Source organism: Aplidium turbinatum, chromosome 10 (genome assembly GCF_918807975.1).
Source record: "Aplidium turbinatum chromosome 10, kaAplTurb1.1, whole genome shotgun sequence".
Classification (NCBI taxonomy): Eukaryota; Metazoa; Chordata; class Ascidiacea; order Aplousobranchia; family Polyclinidae; genus Aplidium; species Aplidium turbinatum.
Window position 1 is genome coordinate 8468852 of NC_137481.1, and position 21055 is coordinate 8489906.

The following is a 21055-nucleotide window of genomic DNA, read 5'->3' on the forward strand; positions in this document are numbered from 1 at the left end:
CAGTTAGCGACGGACAGTACAGAAGATATTATTTTGATTAATATGTTGCTGCATATCTCTGCTCAACTGTGTGTTCGCAGCCGAGCTTGGAAGTGTTGTTCTACAATTGAAGGGCTTAGAGCAAAAACGAGATATGTCAAAAATCGCACTTTTGAGAAAATGAAGGTTAAAGTATATCGTTGTACCCTGCTCTTTTTTTGGCATTATACCAAATTTCATGGTTATGTGTCAGTTCCTAATGGTTGTTGAAGTGTGCCAGTACAGTTTATTGTTGTTTGAAAATAAGTTGCCTGTCTTTACTTTGCGCAAGAAATGACATACCACCTTTTTGCACAACAATTTATTCAAATGAAAGGAGACATGTCACACTCAAGATCAGGATTTCAAGAACAAAGCAAAGAGACAATTTATTTCTTGCTTAAGCTGTTTTAAAAAAGTTCGTTTAAGTTGTTTGGATCTTGTACGGCCATCCTATTCTTCAAGTTTTTCTGCATCACGTTGTACGAGACGCTGGTAAAACCAGTGATATTGGTGAGGAACAAAAGGCATTTGCTTCTGGATATCTGCAAATTTTTTGCTGGAAGTTCCACGTGAATAGTTTTGGTGCAACCTAAGGGAATCAATGTTAAAATCAACAATTTTTCTTTTATGCTTAATATCCAAAGCTTTCCATTCTTCATCCTCAAAATTGTTTTTATAGCAAGTTGTGCCGAATTCCTTGATAAACATGACACTAACTTTCTGAATGGAGAATTCTTCCTTACAGGTATTCTTGCTCCTTTTAAGTAGTCCCAGTTGTTCAGGCAGCAGTTTAAAGTCATAAAAACTGTTTGCCATGTCATATACACGGAATTTGTTTTGATGTTTTGTGTCCCGTATGGCAGTTCTATAATGCTCTGGCAAGTACATGTGCTGATGTTTTCTTAGCTGCTTCCCAATGAGACCAAAGTCTCTGTCGCAGTCTATATAGCTATGCCCAACAATCGGAAATTTATGAAAAACTTTTTCGAATCTCCTCGTTTGAACAAGAAAGTGCCAGAAAGCCATCATATAGAAGCATTTGTTCTGACCTCCACAGGAATCCGACCAAGCTATTAGCGTGTCACCGTGTACCTCAGCTTTTAACATAAAAGCGTAGAGAGATGAGATTATCTCGTTCGACCCTCTGCCTCCTTCTTCTCTACCCAAGAGTGCATGAGTCCGTTTTCTTCCACATTACTCGAATCAACATTTTTTCGGATCAAATAAACTCCGAAGTTATATATCCAAAGTTGTCTCAAATAAAATGCAACAGATGTAGATATTTTTGGGAGAGGCATTGCTTGTTGTAGGTCAAAACTTATAAAAACGATTCCGGATTGCTGAAAGATGAGCTGCTTGCAACACTTCATTAAGCACGAGATAGTGTTTCCAATAAAAAAACAAATCATTTCGAGAATGCTTTGCTTGGATAAGCTAGGGTTTGCAGGTTTTATGTTCAATTGTTGTAATCTGTTGCTTGCAGTAAGGATATATGTCAGACAATTTTTTTATCATATCAGCGCAAAAAGGATGTATGTTAAACATATATATTTTTTGCGCTGAAATGATAAAAAAATTATGTGACATATCCCCTTTTTCCTTCGCCTATCTCCTTCATTTCTCAAGATACACATACGGCCTTTTTACACAAGACGCGCAGCAGGCTCATGAACTTCCTGACGTGCTTAACTCAAATTTGATAAAAATTGACATACCTCCCTTTTGCACTAAGCCCTTCAATTCGTTTTTATTGAAATCGGCTTTATTAAAATCAGCTCTTTTACATCACCTCGCGGAAAAAGTAATAGGGTAGTTTTTGCCAACAGAAGTGCTACAGCCATACTTGACTGACCTTGACGCCGCACACTCTATGGGACCTCTTGATTGCTTTTACAGTTTCTTTGATCGGTAGTAAGCATGTCTGTTTTCTGACTGAGAGAAAATACCTAGAAACTTTAATCTATTAGCTTCGCTCTTGCAAAGGTTGTCTATCTATGATCTTGTTCGCCTTCTGAAATCCATTGAATGACGTTTCCAAAGCCTACCGGCACATTAATATTACTGGTAGAAGCGGATAAAGAGTAAAAAATTGGAGTACCAGAATTGCGACGACGCAAAAATTCCAAGCAAAGTGAACAGTGTAAATATTGAAAAGCAAAAAAAGGAAAAAGTTTAGGGGGTCTAGCCGGCTTGCTTCCAGAAAATTTTGTCAGTTTTTAAATTTGTCTTGTTTTTGTCGCTTGCTATAGGATGTATACAATGTATTGCATATTTAATGGAGGTCCGTGAAACACACTGCAAAATATTGTAGTTGTCTATTTTTTTGGGTTTTTGTTTAAAAAGCAATATAAGAAATTACATTAGAACTCACAAGCATTTGAAAAATGCAATCAAAACTGCAAATATATGGTTTAATTTCTTAAAATAGACTCTTAAACTTTTTACTTTTTCAAGGTAACACAAAAATAATAACAATAAAAAAATGATTTAAATGGTGATTTTTCTTTACCTTTGTTTGTATCAAAGGAACGTAATGAAACCTAAACTTGAGTGACAGAACAAACAAAATTCTACTAAAAACTCTAATAAAATGATAACAGATCGTCATAGCTCAAGCTGACATAGCAAACAAAAAATTAAAAAGAGATTTTTTGTACGGAATTTTTTTATTGGCAGTTTTTCTTATCACCAATTACGCTTTTCTACCAAGGTGAACATTTATATAAAACGGATCTGTATTGCAAGATAATAAGACACAGTCAAACATAAATGACTTCTTAAAACTTACAAACGATAATATACAAAAGAATTTAGACATTCTGCACAATTTCCTGATTGAGTTAAAAGAGACTTAACCCACGCAAATACCAAAAAAAGATTTACTTAGGCTACTTCCCAATCAATGCAAGTTCAAATGTTGAAGTCAGGGATGGTTGAAGTACGTACGGTTAATGTTGTCTAAAAGTGTAACGTAAGTGGCTAGTGATTGACTGGTAGCAATGTTGCTGGTAGTACGCTATCTTGCGAAAGTTACTTCATATTCTGACGCTTGTTACCATTTACATGCTATAGGGGTCGGGATATAATACTACGTGTGTAAAGTTAAATATCACCTCATTGTGCAATAACTGTTGAAATACTCAATGCTTAAATGAGCTACCACAAAATGGAAAACGATGAATGACTGATTAGCATGAAATGTAAATCAATAGAGAATCTTACTATGCTAAGTTTCTAGCTAAATTATGCAAAGTTGACCAAAGTTCAACATATTATAGCGATCTATGGTTCAATAAAGATTGATTTTAGAAATAAAAGTTGTGACATTGCAGTATTGCCAAATGATTTTAAAATTGTCAGCCCAATTACCACTAAATATAGCTCAATTGGTTAGAGCGTCACTTATGGAACGAAGAAGCTTCAAGATCAAGCGGCGCTGGTTCGACTCTCGGGGTGTGTGCTTGAGCAACGCACGTTAAGGACTGCTCTCCATTCAGCGGCATCTATTGGATGGAATAATTTCCCGGCAATAAAAACTTCAACAATCGGAAACTTCACTCTGTCAATCTCGGTGACCGGGCCTGCGTCAGTGATTCAAAAACAAGTATGCGAAACTGCCAGGATTAAGCTCTGCAAGAAGCTTTCCCAGTCCGAGGATAAAGATTCAATCAATCAATCAATCAAAAACTAACGTAAAAGTTGCTCAATTGCTACAAGTTGATACAAGTCCAAAAGAAGACTAAAATTTAAAAATTTCGCAGAGTAAAGTTATCCAAAACAAATGTTTACGTGAACACGATGTCTATTTTATAAACGAACTGGCAACCCTACAACATTGACAAACGTATATGACTTTTAACACGTATATATGTGCTATAGCTACGTGATTCAGGCACATAGTTACTGTATTTTCGACAAAACAACATTGTGTTAAAAATAAATTGCATACCGGTCACTATAAAGCTATATTTTCATTTGGGTCGCCGGTAGACTACAATAATTATTGAACAACAACTTGACAACGTCATTTATAAGATCAATTTCATCGTAGAAAATTTTACAGCAAATGTAACGTTGATGTCTGTAATAATTGTTACTCTATGCAAAAACGATGTCATTTCCTAACTAAAGTTGCTATTGTTAACGTCACGAAGGATGTATAAATTATAAACAGGTTAGATTGGTAATAACTGGCTGCATGTCTAGAAGAAAAGGTCAAATGGGGTTGGATCAATGGATCAAGTTTGAAACTCGATTCTTTGCGAGATAAAACGTTGAAAATGCAACAATGAAGGATATTTGGCAGAACTTGAACTGATTGGCAGCGATACTGCTTTTGAAGTAACTGATGTTTTGACAAGACAATTAACTCGACAAGGAAAAATTAAATTTTGTGACGATATTAATAAGCGTAGCACTCCACGATTTCTTTGGTGGAAAATGATGTTCCACTCGCTGCACTTTGTATCATACATAATTTTTTATATCTCTAAGCTTATACATCTACACTACGGTACACACAAACGAACTTGTTTCATGAGAACACTGCAATATTCAATAGCAATAAAACAATACGTTTTCAACTGAAGTGTTTATTTTATATCACCACAAGAAGATATTCTATTGTAGCCTATATCTGATTTTTCCAAGCTTTACAAATTTATAATAAACTTTTTTACCTAATGCAGTGGTTCTCTAACTTTTTTCTGTGCAACGCGACATGCATAGCCATAAAAAAATCTTGTTATTAATTTTTTAGTTAAGAAGCCGAATGTTTGTCACTCTTTGAAATTTTCAATGACGCACCGGGGCGTCGCGTTGCACAGTTTGAGAAACACTGATCAAATGAGTTGATTGGCTAGTTTTTTTTTTACACAAAAAGTTTGTAAATGTTTTTATTCACCTTGCCAAGTATTTGCATAACTTTCATAAAACATTGGGATCATCATAGCTTGTTGAAGCAACAGAGTAAGGCATTGTGCTGTGTTGCGATCCCGGTAATGGAGGACAAGTATCGTTAGGCCACAGCGGTTGACCATAAGGTGAGGGTGAGTGAAAGCTATTTGAGTCCATTTTTAATTGCTCAAAGTTGGATAAATTTGTTTCTTCTTTGTTAATGTGTTCTTCGACTGCAGTAATCGGTTGGTTTAGCACACTGTATTCATTCAAATTGGCTGCATACTGATACTCATTTGTCGGATTAAATGCAGTCGCTTTTTCAGGGTTGTAAGTATTTTGTGCTTCAGGCACAGAGAGTTCAACAGGATAAGTGTGAGCTGCAGCAGGTTCATCACCGGTATATCCATCGACTTTTGGGGTTTCATTTTTCCAATACCCTCGGTTGACAAAAACTTTGTGCACTTGAGCCCTCAACTGCACGTTATCTGCTTCCAATATTTGATGTCGTTGGCGAAGGTCTTTAATTTGTGCTTCAAGGCTGAGCATTTTAGCTTTTTTTCTATCTCTCGCTGCTTGTGCAGACTCCCGATTTTTTAGCTTTTTTCTCATTTCCTTGTCTGTTACGTTGTTAAAAGTTTTTCTACTCAATGTTGGTTGAGGTGGCAAAGGTTTTTGATGCGATGTGAATGACTGTGAATGAGATGATTGCTGCTGTTGAATATTTAGGGTACTCTTTGGGGAAATAGTTTCTTCATTGTACACATCCTCATTTTCTTCGTTTGAGCAGTTTGAGCTATCTCTACTCGTTTCAAGATAAAAAAACGTATTTGGGCAGCTTGTGACTTCTGCGGCTGAAGCAGATGCTTGTTCGTTGCACAATAGTGGTTCAAGAGCTAGTTGGGATTCATAAGAAGGAGAAACAGCTGTTTTTTCACAATTTTTAAATTCGTACAAAGGATTCTTTTTTGAAGGAATAAAACTATCAAAAGATGATGGCGGCGCTGATAATGGTGTTGAAGCAGATAAAGCAGAACAAGAATTTCTAAAGGTTTCGGAGCAACTTTGTTGTTCTTTTTCTGGAGATTTTTTCCTTTCATTTGATCGAAATGAGTCATGAGTTGCTGATATTTCGTGGTAGGATGGGGATACAAGCATGTCATTTGACCACTTCCTCAGTAACAAATTGTAATTTATGAAAACAGTGCATTAGTTTTTGCAATTATGTACCAATTCAATGTCTACTCAAAGTAAACTTGCCACATTTTGTGACTCTAGCTCAAGTCAGGTTTAAAAACAAAACATTTCCACCCCGTTGGCTTATTGGGCGCCCGACTCAACATAACTCGGCGCTGGTTCGGCTCTCTGGGTGTGGGCTTGAGCAACGCATTCTAAGACTGCACTTTATTTAGCGACACCTAGTGGATGGAATAATTCTCCTCCAACAACACTGCAACAATCGAAAACTTCACTTCATCAATATCGGTAACCGGCTCTGCGTCAAAAGCCTCTACAAGTATATGCAAAACTACCAGGAATAACCTATCAAGGCTTTGTCAGTTCGAGGATAAAGATTCAAAATCAATCAACCAACCTAACCAATTATGAGTGAATGAAAGTTAATCTAGTATTTGTGTTGAGTGTAGCCTACAAGCCTGGCAGTCAGCAAATGCTTTTAAGGTAGATCGAATCTAAGTCTACTCTAGCCTATACAATATACATCCATAAAAAAAAATAATAATCCTTCCATGTAGCGTCGGCTGTTACTACCTTATAATTTTTTTTTAAACACAGCCAAAGAAAAGTGAGAACTGCAATTTATTTTTTATGTAATAAAGTAGGCATACTATAAAATCATTAAATTACTATAAAAAAAAGTTTAAAACAAGTTCATAAGCAATTTTACGAAATTAGTTTTGGAACCTATCCTTAAGGCTGGTTTAACCAATAATCCGAATAAGCTTGTATGTAAAACATCAAGGCATGCTGGACAGTAAGGACACCACAGACAATTTTCATAACAGAATTTTCAATGGTGACCAATCTTTTATTCAACTACATGTCTCCAAGTCACGAATAATGACAAAGATGCAATAAGACCCGCTCTGTGGAGGGTTTGTTTTTCATTTCATTGTAAATGTTTTTCAATATTTTTTTTTGGGATGTTTGTAAATTTTCCAGAATTTTAATATTTTGAACTAATTTGACATAGGCTACAGGTCCATCACATCTCACGTTCTCAAAGCCCGAAAAGTGCTAAATCCGGTTATGCCTATTCTACAGGAAGTGATAAGTTATTGTCCTATTCTTTTGTTTCAGACACTTGTATTCTTTCATTATACTAAATCAATCTACCTGCCAAAGTTGCTTTCTAATTGACAAGACAGTGAATAGAAAAAAAACCTGTTGCTTGACTTACCGGTAGGCTACTTCATATAATGTTCATTTCAATTGTAACTAGGTTCTCCGCAAAACATAAGCTACTTCGTTTCTACAGACGAACAGCTTTCTAAAACGACGAAAAACCCTCAGGTTATATTTAAATTCTCGGCCAATGGACCCGTTTTCAATTTGATCGCATTTTAAGCAATCACTGGGTGACATATATAATTATTTTATTGTCTTTTTTTCTAAGTGGACGAAAGCACAATTTATTCACTATGTAGCAACAAAACGTATTTTTTAAATGGTAGCCTACCGTCTACCGAGCTCTTCAGCTAAATTGAAATGCGTAACGCATGATTTTCCCTATAAAAATCTTCTCACTTTGCATTGATTTAAAACAGGGGTTCTCAACGTTTTTTACACCGTGGCCTCCTTTAAAACTTTAAAAAATCAATGGCTCCCCTATTTTTTCAACCTTTTAAAAAATTAAGAAACGTCATTTTAATTAAAAAACTTGTTTATACAATAACCGGTAAAGACAATTTCATGAAGAAGAAGATTGGCAAAGTGTTGAAACAAAAACAAGGCCTACACGTTTATCTTTTTTGAAATTATTTGATCCGGCATCAGTGTTAGGCTGAACCACCCCGGGCGGCACGTCTGGGGGCGGCACTTTCAGACTACGATTTATGATTTTGATTATAGCCTAATGTGATAAAAAAACGCATTTCATTTTCACATGTTTTTTCTTGAAGGGGAGGCAAAAGCTGAATCAGCCCCGGACGGCACATTCCTTAGCTACGCCACTGTCCGGCATTGCTACTTTTTCGACCAGGATTTTCACCAGAAGATGAAATTCAAACTTTTGAATCATCATGCTTTTTCTTTGCAGAATTTGCAAGTCGTTTTAAGGCTAATATTACTACTTTTTTGTTTCGTTTTTCAAAATTTTATTTCATAATTTCGAAACGTTTCATGTTCTTTCGCTTTGAAACAAAATAATTTGTCCTGAATTTGTGTCGATTCGTTGATAAATAAACTGCCCGCCTCTTAGATACACAAACGAATACTGGTAGCTATAGGCCTACTGACTGACTGTGTAGATTGTAGAAGGCCTTGGAAGTCCAAATTAGTGGAAGCAAACAAGTGCGAACAAAGCTAGTTTTTATTGGTTCGATAGTTACGTGATAGTTACGTCTATCATGTCAAACGTATTTAGCCCACTAATGTGTTTACTAAAATTACAGTGACTACTACTGATATTACTTAACTTGAGGTAAAAAAGTTAGTATAAAGTGGGGGCAAAACTTTTCAGTAGGGATGGGGGGGCAATTCCCCTTGAAAGAGGCCCTGGTATCATGCACGTTATAAATTCCGCGTTTTGAGGCGTCTACTTTTTTCTTGACCTCTGTTATGTTTGGCATAGGCCTATAGCTACTGTTTTTTTGTGGTGATGGTCGGCAATAAAAATAAACTGAACTGAACACATACAAAGCTACGGTACCAAATATACTTTATTATCTAAATTGGGTAAAGTAGCCACCAACCAATGTGCAATTTATATTTTTTATCATGAATTTAGCCAACTCTGTAAAATTTCAGCACTGTATTTTTTTATACCACCATTTTGCACAATGTTCGAAAATTTAACATAATTTTAGATTGACAAATGGAAATGCTTGAAACATATTTTTTCAACCGGTTTTAAAGTTAAATAAACTTGAAATAAGTTACATTGTGGCTACACCACAATTTTACAAATTTTCTACTTTCTGAAAAAAAAAAATGAAATAACTCATCTAATCAAAGTTGCTAGGTGGTCTGAAATTTGGACAGAACTCGATCAATTGGCCTAACTTTACATTTTGTTTCCGATGGCTAGCAAATCATTCGGATTTGGACATTTATTTGTGATAATGTTTAATTTTTTATGATATCGGTAAAGTATTGAACTATAAATATCTTTTTGTTATTTGTCTTAAAATGTCTGAATTTTCGACCAATGCTTGAATGCTAAACTAATTTTTTGACTAATTTTGAACTAATGAAGAATTCCTCAAGATCACCTGGCAACTCTGTATCTAACAAAAGTAAAATTTTGCCCATAGCCTACTCTTCATTTTCTTATTATGAAAATGAATAAAATCATTTTATTGTTATTTTAGAACAAAAAAAAGAGTAGGCCTAAGGCTTTAAGTAGGCCTAAGGCGTACAAAAACCAGTTCAATATCTTAAAAACGTAGGCTAATCTTGTTCCTGAGGTTCTCGGTACCGGTACATACTTCTTTTATTTTTGTTGTTCTGACTAAAAAGCTTTTTCTCTTTTCATAAGAACGATACTGACATAACTTGTTGAGGGCAAAGTAGATCCCTGTGGAATATGTGGCAAGAGAGTGATGAGAAATTCAATGCAATGCAAGGAATGGGGAAAGTGGGTACATGCAAGATGTGCTAATGTCAAGAGAGCCGCAACAAGATTGGCGAAGTGTTTTGTTTGTGGGAAATGCAGTAAAGGAAGGAATGAAGTGAAAGGCCATGATGATGAGTTCTGCCATGGCATCGAAACAGTGACAGACTTCTGTTATCTGGGTGATCGGATAAATGGAAGTGGTGGATGTGAAGCAGCGGTGACAACAAGGGCAAGATTGGGCTGGGCAAAGTTCAGGGAACGTGGGGAAATGTTGTATGGCAGAAAATTTTCACTAAGGATGAAAGGAAAAGTATATCGGAGCTGTGTGCGGCCTGCAATGCTATATGGTAGCGAGACATGGGTATTGAGAGAGAGTGAACTGGCAATCCTGAGAAGAACGGAAAGGTCAATGGTGAGAGCAATGTGTGGGGTGAAAACGAGAAGGGAAAAAAGGACTAAAAAATTGTTGGATATGCTAGAGATGAGAGAGACCATAGACCAACTGGCAAGGGCAAATGGAGTAAGATGGTATGGACATGTGATAAGGAGGGAGGAAGGAAGTTTTCTTAGAAAGGCACTAGATCTAAAGGTGGATGGGAAGAGGAAACGCGGTCGTCCAAGAAGAACGTGGAAACAACAAGTGAAGGATGAGTTTAAAAAAGTCGGACTGAAGGAGGAAGATGCAAGGGACAGGGTGAAATGGAGAAAAGGGATTAAAACAATTGCTGCACGGAAACAATCGGCCACCCCCACTAGTGGGGAACAAACCGACGATGGATTATGATGATGATACTGACATAACTTGACGGTGCTGAAGTAAAGTAAATAGGCTCTTCAATGCAGTAAAAAAAGCATTTATGAATCATGCTCTCAAATAAAGTAGCCTACTGTATAAAAAGAAAATGATTTGTGACACATTGCTCTTTGCTGCCCTCTAGCATAAGATAACAATTTATAAACCCTGATTCACATTTTCGTTTGGGTTGCCAGATTGGGAGCTTTTACGCCCAATTGGGCTACTTTTGATTTCTCCAGACGCCAAAAATTCGCGTTGGGCGCGCTTGTTTGCCTGGCGCCCAATTGGGCTACTTTAAAAAAAAAAATACAATATAAATTTTTATGTAAAAATTGTATCATGTTTAGGATTTTTACCTGATTCGTAGTTATTTCATTGAATAGCAGCGTTTTAGGAGGCCTCCGTCAGGCAGGGTTACCAATTTGGTATAAAGATGCCAATTTTCAAAAATGTGAATGTTTAAGCTTTAATATCTTGCAACTTTGGCAACCTAAGTGATCCAGGTTTCCATGAAAATGCAGTCGATATCACTATCAGTTCAGTTTGTTTTTATTTCTAACCTTCACTATGGAAATTAATATATGTCAAACATAGCAGGGGTCTAGAAAAAGGTAGAAGCGACAAAACACGGACGCTATAACGTGCACGATGCCAAAGCAGGACAATCAGTTCAGTGGCGGCTCGTGAGGTGTGAAAGTGGTGGTGCTGCGGATGGGCGCAGCCCGGCCGCGTCTTTGCCGAAGGCGAGTAAAACGGCGGGGGGTCTGAGGGGCCTCCCCCAGAAAAATGACACTTAATTTGGTGCATTCTGTGCGCATCTTCAGCTCTAAATTGTAATGAAAAGTTAAGATAAAACTTTTGCGGTTTGAACTTTTTCCTTTTGTTGGTTTCATTGCTGTGTTTTATTTCCACTATATCGTTTCTTTTGTAAAAAGACAAGAAAAAATAAATTGAATTGGTGTATTGGCTGCAGCCATTATTGTGACAGAAAGCGTTGCTAAACACTTTTGCAATGTATTGTTCTGCAAGTAAGTTAATATAGGTTGGGAAATCGCGAAACACAATTAATTAAACTAAATCGGTTCTAAAAAATAGTTAAAAAATAACCAAACCCCAAATATGTAGTAGACAAACACCTTTGACATTGGGCAATTTCTTTGAATTTGGCGATAAAATCGCCAATATGGCAACCCTAGGCGCGCTGTTCAAGACGGTAGGCACTTTAACATGCAGATATCCAATCCAGCACGAACCAATCAAAAGCTACGCTTTTTATGACGCTTGCGCTTCGGTGCACGGAAAATCGCAGCGCCTCACAGAGTGAAATCAACGAGATATAACACAATGAGTGGAAACTCACTCTTCTCTTAGTGTTTCTCTTTTATCTCTCTCGTTTCTCTACGTCGTACGTTTCATGGTTCACTGCTTGCACATGGAAGGCTACAGACTGCGACCGTACGGGTGTACGGCGTGCTAAGAAAGAGTTTTGCAATGCTTGAAAATATCTGCACATGTCTGTGTGCAGAGAAAATGGTAGAGCAGTACAAACTGCAATTCTATTTTGAAGCACCAATTCTTCTAACGTTGAGAAATTAGAATAGGTGTTAGTCTCCAATGTCCTTTTCTGCGAAGATAACTTGTCCTAAAAAGCTTTAAGTTTTTCAGAAGCGTCCATAGTTGTAACGGCAGGGCCTTGAATAGAACGATTTACCTCATTCATATGATTAAAAACATCCGCCAAGTAAGCTAACCCTTGAATAAATTCTTCACTGTTAAACTACTTTGACAGTTCAATATTTTTATCTCTTAGAAAAAAAAGGAAAAGGGCTTCAAAACTTGTCCCCTTGACAGCCAGCGAACTTCTGTATAATAGAGGAGAACTTTATGTTCCGCTCCCATTTCTTGACATAACCTCTTCAATATTTGATGGTTCAAAGCACACGCTCTGATAAAATTAACGATTTTTACACTACCAAGACCCCCTAAAACTAGTCCGCAGACCCCTTGGGGGTCCACGGACTCCAGTTTAAGAACCCCTGCCGTAGATGAAGATAAGCAGTGGGTACAACGTACAAACTGTATGCAATCGATTAATTATTAAGCTACTTATTGGTAATCCTTTTTTACACTTTTTTGCTTAAAACTGTAATTTTTTGTTTCAAACCTTTGGTACAGTACACGACAAGTATTGTGGAGTTACGGAACAAAACTTATAGGGCATTTAAAAAAAAACAATACGAAACAGAGTTTGGCTTAATTCATAAATATTACTACATAAGCCTACACAAAGTATTGAAGGGCAAGTATTTTAAAACCAGGTGTGGTATAATAAAAACGTGCCGCAGACTCAAAATCACTGCAAAACATGCATCTAGAAAAGTGGTATCTCTGATTAACGAATTTAGTACAAAGTTTGTTGACCAGTAGGCAGAGGTGGGCAGTAACTAGTTAAAAAAGTAACTAGTTACATAACTAGTTACTTTTTGAGTAACTGTAACTGTAACTTCGTTACTTTTTTGAAAAAGTAACGATAAGCGGTAACTAGCTACTATTTTATCGTTTTTCAACAGTTACTAGTTACAGTTACTTGATTTCCCAAACAAAAATTGGTCGTTTGTTTTTCAGTTTATGGCAGTTTTTTTGTAGTGGTCAAATTATTTGTTTGGAAGAGATTATAGGCATTTGGCGACAAGAAGCGAGGTTGTGTACAGAAAGGAGCTGTGTAAACTGCGAGATAGGATTTTGCGGTGTACCAGCGACAGAAAGGAGGCCGCGTAAACTGCGAGGTAGGATTTTACAGTGTTCTATACGGATTGATGTCTGTGACGCCACAATCCGTTGTTTGTTCCCCCACTAAGCTGTCTGTTTTTAGAAATTTCAGCTTCTCCTTTTTTGTAAAGCGATTCTTTTTTTGTAGATTTTGGTTATATAGCTTTGAACACAGGTAGACGCGGTAGTCAGTAGTGGAAAATCAATATGGATTAGTTTTTGTCTAAAGTATCAGAGACTGAAACAAACCCCACTGGTAATGCCACCAATATGCCAATATCTGGACATTCTGCAATCAGAAGAGAAGGCATATATGGGCATGACGAGGAAAAGACTACAAGAACTTCGAAACAGCGACAAGGTGGCTGTCTGCCTGCCATTACAACCCGATTGTTGAAATCTTTGGAAAACAGATTTGGCCATGTTTTTGATGATAGTGACTGCCAGTTAGCTGCTGCTTTTCACCCACAATTCCGACTTTCTTGGCTTTACAAGGGTGAAGAAATTAAGACGCCTCTACATCCCTAAATTGTTAACCTATTACAGAACCACAGCAATTTCAACATCGACGATGCAGCAAGCAACAGCGACACTGATGTTGACAGGCATGCAACAGATGACTTTTTTGCTCTGTTATTTGAAAACACAAAATAAAAGGAAGTTAGTGCCGCAAAAATTTTAAATGAATTTTTTGAACGTAACCCAACAAAGGCAGTTGCGTCTGATGCATTCCCCAATGAAGCCATGAGGCGTTTGTTCTTGCGTCCGCCCCGTTAGCTCAGTGGTTACGCGTCGGGCTCAAGATCACGCGGCGCTGGTTCGACTCTCGGGGTGTGCGCTTGAGCAACGCATTTCAGGACTGCTCTCCATTCAGCGGCACCTAGTGAATGGAATAATTTCTCCGCAACAACACTTCAACAATCGGAAAACTTCACTCTGCCAATCTCGGTAACCGGCCCTGCGTCAAGAGCCTCTACAAGTATGCGAACAAGTACCAGGAATAACCTATCAAGGCTTTGTCAGTCCGAGGATAAAGATTCAAAAACCATTCAAAAACCAAACCATACAATACCCCTATCCCCTCCAGTGCTGCTGTTGCAAGACTGCTCTCCCTTGGAAAGGATATTTTGGAGCCAAAGCAAGCTGGACTTAGCGATCAACATTAATTTTGAAAAAGATCTTTCTGAAAAGAAATTGATGTTGTGACTCTTCGTTCATTTTAGATACCCGTATAAAAATATTGACACGCTCTATTGCTTATCACGGAGTGTCCTGTGCATGTCGTTTTTTTCAATTTTTTATTGTTTTCAATTCGGTTGACGGACGTTTTGGTTTTGGGGTTAGATTATGGATTCTTAGAAGCATTATAGTATGTGGACAGCTAGCAGAGTGGTCGCTGTTTTGCAGTTAGGCAACAGCTACGAACAAAGTATCATCTTGCCCTTTATCATGTATTTTTTATCTTGTACTTCATAGAAAGAAGAATAGTTCTAGATCAGTACTCATATACATCCATTTTCTTTGAAAAGTAACTGTAACTAGTAACTGTAACTGTAACTAGTTACTTTTTAAAAAACGGTAACTGTAACTGAAACTAGTTACTTTTTGAGCGAAGTAACTGTAACTCAGTTACTTTCAAAGTAACTAGTGCCCACCACTGCCAGTAGGCTATAATAATCCAGCAAGACTACAACTGAATTATTCTCTTAAATAAACCCAATTTGATTCAAATAATAGATTAAATATGAAAAGTGGCAAAATTATAGCAGCTAATTGTTATACCACAGTGAAGATCAATCAGTAAATGCAGAGGCTTGTGATAGGCTATCAAAAACGCGACTTTGAACATCGGTTGGCGTGGCTGTGCAGGGAAACTGAAGCTGTTTTTCATTTATTTTATTCAACACAACTTCAAAATAGAAGTATGGGCGGCAATGTTTTCAAGATACTGAAACTTTAAAGTTAAGCCATGATGCACAGTGAACGAATCTGCTTCAACGTCTGTTTGAAAAGAAGTTTTCGATGCAAAGACAAATGTCTCCACTCCCAAGCGAACGACAAAATGAGTAACCTACGTACGGTGGTGATGCATGTTGCAAATGCATTGCAGAATGTTGGCCATGCATTGCTCCGCGTCGTGTTGGCCCATGGCTCTTATTTTGGCCGCTATAAGTTGACCGAAGAGTTCAGCTTCGTCAGGTTTGTTAGATGAAGCTGGTGACCTAACTGCTGAGGCAGACTGCGCCGTTTTAACAGCTAATGTGTGTTTTCCCACTGCTTGTAGCATTTTGTCCTGGTGATATAATAAGACGTTTTAATGAACAATACAAAACATATTTGAAAACGACTTTTGAATACCTTATGTGGCTTCAAAGGGAGCAAAATACTAATACTGTGCAATAAGTGTGCATTGATACATACATGAAGGGCAGTGAGTTAGAAGGTCATCTGGTAATCGCGGATACAAAACACCAACTACATCGCAAAGATGTTTGTGGTTTAATCTTGACTGTTTGTTAACAGATCACTTGCCGTCTCTAATCACTAAAACAAGGGCTGATACATCTCTATAGTCTATATGTTATTATTCCTGAAACGAAAAATAACCGAAAAAATGATAACTAGACAACAAGAGAAAAAAACGTAAAATAGCGAGAATCCGAAAACGAGTTGGGAGTTCCATGAAGAGGCATGTATTGCTATGAAAAAGTGCACGGTAAGTCGGAGTTGGTTTGTCTGGCAATAGTTTGTACACTCTTGATTTTTCGCTATGGACATTATGCAGTCTTATATTTAATTTTATCGTAAGTTGTGTGAAACATTGCAAAAACATACTGGACTGTCGTTAAAATACATTGACATCTTTTATTACAAAAATATGAGATCGTCTATTTTGTTATTTGATCATTTTCAAGTGATGTTTGGGCTTGAAAGAGGCTCCGAACAACTTCACACAATCTCTACAATCAGGTGTTTCTGTACAATAACCTAAACTCTTAAATTTGCGGTTTCGACTTTCAATAGAAAAAGTGCTTTAGAGTTAAAAACAGATTGTGGTTCTAAATCGATCTGGGTGAGAGAATTATAGATGAATTAGTCTATTCCACTCACCAGGTCATCCTGTTGCTCTTCTGTCTCAGAAAGTGGAGTTTCATTGCCCTCTAGCGGCACGTCTGGATTCTCAAATTCTTCTTTTGGAGCAGCATCATTGGTGCAAACGCTCTCTTGTTTCTCCCAAACAAAGTCTACTGTTTCCATATCTGAAATCAAATGGCAAGAAATTAATGTCATGAGCTCCAAACAGAAAAAATAAGTTGTTAATTAAACAAGTTTAAAGTTTAACGGAACATAGCAATCAGCAACTAAGAGTCTGCGGAAAACAAAGTAAATATTAAGCTTTTGGAGGGTTGAAGTACTGATCAACAAAGCGCAGACCATATCAACGATTACATCATCTATCAAATGCAACAGATATAATGTTTATCTTTAATTTCAGCAGCTTTCTAGTTGCCATGAGCAGTGCAGTCGATGGTAACATCATCAACACGGTGGTGAAAGGACAGGATATCGACCTCAAAGCCACCGACAACAACGAAAGTCCATCAAAATATTGAAAACGGAAAAATATTTACCAAGCTTAAACAATGAAAACTATTAATACTACAACAAGTGCTCAATGCCAAGCAAAAAGCAAAGCCGAGCGAATTAAATCAAATATATATAGTTATTATAATACTATCCAAACTTCAAACCCTTAAGGCCTTAACAGCCTGTTTCACCTAAAAGGAGGATCATCAGAAGGTCCTTATTCAAATATAATCAAAAATAATAAGATAAAATAGAATTTACCAAGCTTTACATAATTTAGTTGATCCTCTTCACTTGTTGTAGCCAACCCAGAATAATCACAGTTGTTGGCAGTTCTGAAAACACAAAAGCCCAGTCAGTATCAAAGATAGAATTGTAAATTATGACTGGACAGTTCGATTACTCGCAGTGTGAAAAATAAAAGATATTCTACTTAGCAAGCCACACTCAGCAAAAAAAATTAAGCTTTTTTATGGAATTATTCATTTTTAAAAGTAGCATAATTTATATACTAATGATTTTGTGAAGATAGGCTATACATACAATTGGGCACGTAAGTGCTGGTTCAGAAACGACATCTGGCGAGAATATTTGAATGGTTTAATAGGCTTTCATTAAACTATTAAACTTGAATGGTTTAATAGTTTAATAAACGTCAATCAAATTTAGCATGCTGAAATTTCAGGTTAGCAAATGTTGAATAGAACAGGGCATCCTGTGTAAACCATGTTAGGCTTGGTACGGTGCCTTAACCATAGAAACTATCACCTTATAATTTCTGGATGGTAACGTTCTCCACACTTTTGGGTTTTTTGCAATTTGCATTGTTCTCTCCACAAAATTGAATGGAAATCATCCACATTTTCTTCATTTGTTGCTAATATAAATAATGTAGAAGGAAATTAAACAGACACTTAAGCAATAAGCAAGCATATAGCAATAGTTTCAACCTTAACAACGACATTATCCCCAGTTGTAGAACTTATACGTAGCTATACAATGTCAACCTCTGGGGTTCTATTACATCAATGAAACAAAATCGTTATGGAATAATAATGACTACACAAAAATAAAAAGATAATCAATAATTTTATTCAGAATATTGATTATCTTTTCAAATTACCACATTTTAAAATGATTATATTAAAATTACCTGCTTCATACATTTCAATTTATTAGCCATTACTGTAAACCTCTACAGCTTCCATCACTAGGCCACAGCAATGGTATGGTTTAAATAATATAAATATTATTAGCAATAACAAAACAATTAGCAATGAACAAACCTTTAGTCATAACACTGGTGAAATACGAGGACAGTTCTTCATCAACATGCACATGATTACGTGTGTTACTCAACATATCCTGCACTTGTTCTTCAAGCTCTGATATTCTATACCATTACCAGGTAAGTATTACATGATTAGAAGCAGATAAAATCTTAGAAATATGCAACACTAACAGGTACACCACTAAGTACAAATGCACTAAAATACTTAATGCCTTAACAGTGAAAGTGTTTTAGTGCACGTACCACTAGTGTATCACTATCACTACATAATTCTTATAGGTATATATCATAATAATAATAGAATTTCTATAGCGCCGTAACTATGGTGTAGCACCATGCTATGCCATCATACCATAGTAAATAATCAGAAGTAAGCACATGGCCATATAAGCTAAACCCACCGGAAGCCATTTTTATGGCTATTGACGTTAATTACTTTCCACTGAGGGCAGATTTTACCTAGAGCTCATAACTCTTTCTTTATTTATTATACCATAGTAAACATATATTACCGTTTATCTTTAACTTGTATAGTAGCTTTAATTCTCGAAGGCAGTGCTGTTGCTACTCGCAAACGTTTTAGAGGAATCGCACTGACGTTTTCTTCATATTTCTCTTTTCTCTTGCTCTTCGCTGCTTGTTTGGAATCTTCCCGCTCGCAATTTAAGCATTTTACATGATCGCATGTAAAAATACAGCAGGCAACAGACCTATGCAGAGTATAATGTACATAGAATGAACGTAATATTCACTCAAACGAGTTGAATTTGTTTAAAACTTGTCTATTGGATATTGTAAAAAAAATATGTTTAGTTAGGTGTCCTTTTAAGGTAGTAAGAATTTTGAAAACTGTCTTTTAGCTAAATATTTTACATAGCTTGTTTTCGTTGTAAATTAACTTGTTGGAATACTCAAATCAACATCAAACATGAACAATAAACATAGAAAAATTTATATCAACAACAAAACATTCTTTTAAACTCATCCGGTTCAGTGTTCCCTCTGAGGCGAGAGAAATGCAAAACTTTTTGGGCATTTTCGCACTGCTCAATATAAAGTGAGAAGCCATACAATGCTGGGCATGTTTAGGTTAAAAATTTAGGGCATTTTCTCAGCCACCATTTTGTAGAGGGGATCCTGATGCGGTTCTAGTTTAAAAATACCTTAGTGCCAGTCTGGTTGTTTTTGGGACAGCTTCTTTGCCTGTGGTAAATGCTTCAGCAGATTTTGTGGTAATGTGCGTGAATATGTTATCATTAGGCTGAGCATTTTGACATCCAATGCATACCTTGTATGCTTCTATTGCACTTAATAACTGAGAAATAGTACAGTTTCTGGCACTTAGTGCAGAAGTGGCAGTGAGGGGGACAGCCCACCCAAAAAATATAACACCTATTTCCAAATTTTCATTTACAGTAACGGTGTACTTCGTTTGGTCACAGGGTGCTTTCTTGTAAGTAAAAATAATGTATTTCTCATCATCATCGGCGACAAACTGCCATGGTTGCCGCAAGTGTTGGTTTGCTTGTTTCATTAAGTCTTTCAAATTTGTTGCATAAGTTCTTTCTAAGAGAGGCCGTTTCTTAGGTGAAGGTCTGACTTTGGCTACAGCTTTAGGAATTGACTTCTGTGGCAGCTTTAAAGTTGGCAGGGCACCAATCACTAGCTCTTTACGACTTCCCTCTGAAAGAACATAACATAGAGTGAATGCATTCACTTACAAGTTCTAATGTAAGATGTAGAGACTGGTCTTTACCGACCGACAATTGAATATTTGACCAACATTTCAAAAACTTATATTTGAAACAAGAGCAGTCAAGTTCACAAAATTTCTGCTTAGTTTGTTACTGTAGCTCGATAGCTGTTTATGTGCTTATCTCATACCAGTGTCAGACAAATTTACAGGAGAAGCTTTGCCTCTTGTTAACTTGTGTTGCTGCATCACAATGTCCACTTATTAGAAATATATATACATTATAATACTATCATACAATGTTCACTTTTCACATGAAAACAATTTGGCAACCCTACTTCTGCATAACTGTAATATGTGGCACATTTACTAGTATTTAAATGCATCCTTACTGTTTAAAATGTACTTTTCTTCGAAGTGCTCTTCACAGATTTTCACTTTGTCTTTTTTAAACAAACTCTTGATGTTGTCATCTTGTCTATATGACAACACTATCTTTTCCAGATTATCAGCCCATTCTTTCTTGTTTTCTTTACAATAATTCTTGCTAGGCACACTAAACAAGTGATGGCGTGGTGTGCCATTACTACATTGAGGCATACAGCATATTATCGGCATTATATCTCTGAGCTTGTGATTCGGTGCTCTTCTACAAGACGCCCTGTTGGTCAACCAGACAAAATGATGACGTCATAAAACGTCACACACATTGGAATGGACTATTATGAAGGAGGAAATGCGGGGTGGAAATGCAATGAAACACACCAGAAGGAAATTATCTCCCATTTACTGATTTGTTTTTCAATTTAAACAAATTTGCGATCGTTGAAAAGCACAAGCATAGATCTAACCAACTAAATTGATACCAAGTCCCAAAATACTACTACCTCCATCTGGTGGCCACCTAAACTTGACCAAATTCAAACCATTATCAAAAGTTTATTTGCAATGATAAAAACATTAAACGACAACCAATTAAAAGAACATGTTATTGTTTATTGAAGTGCTAACTTTCATTTTTATATCTTATTCAATATGCGCGCAATCGTTGTTCGAAGACAGCCCCCCAACGAAGCTTTTGCCCAATGCATTTCAATGGCGAATCGATCGTCTTCCAGTTCACGCCCTGCGTGATCACGATAATTAATTGTCTCCCATTTATTCATTTCTTGCTCAATTTCAACAGATTTGCTATCGTTGAAAAGC

General features: G+C 36.7%; 1 protein-coding gene across 1 annotated transcript; it reads right to left on the minus strand.

Annotated features, from left to right (window-relative positions):
- Positions 1-14946: 14946 nt before the first annotated feature.
- Positions 14947-20477, minus strand: LOC145778820 (uncharacterized). Its single transcript, XM_082590404.1, has 8 exons — positions 20242-20477; positions 19320-19839; positions 18669-18866; positions 18152-18258; positions 17634-17742; positions 17127-17200; positions 16389-16537; positions 14947-15570 (listed from the first exon to the last, which is right to left on the minus strand). Exons 1-8 carry the CDS (start codon positions 20465-20467, stop codon positions 15349-15351), a joined length of 1605 nt encoding a protein of 534 aa, XP_082446530.1. The 5' UTR covers positions 20468-20477; the 3' UTR covers positions 14947-15348.
- Between the last annotated feature and the right edge of the window lie 578 nt (positions 20478-21055).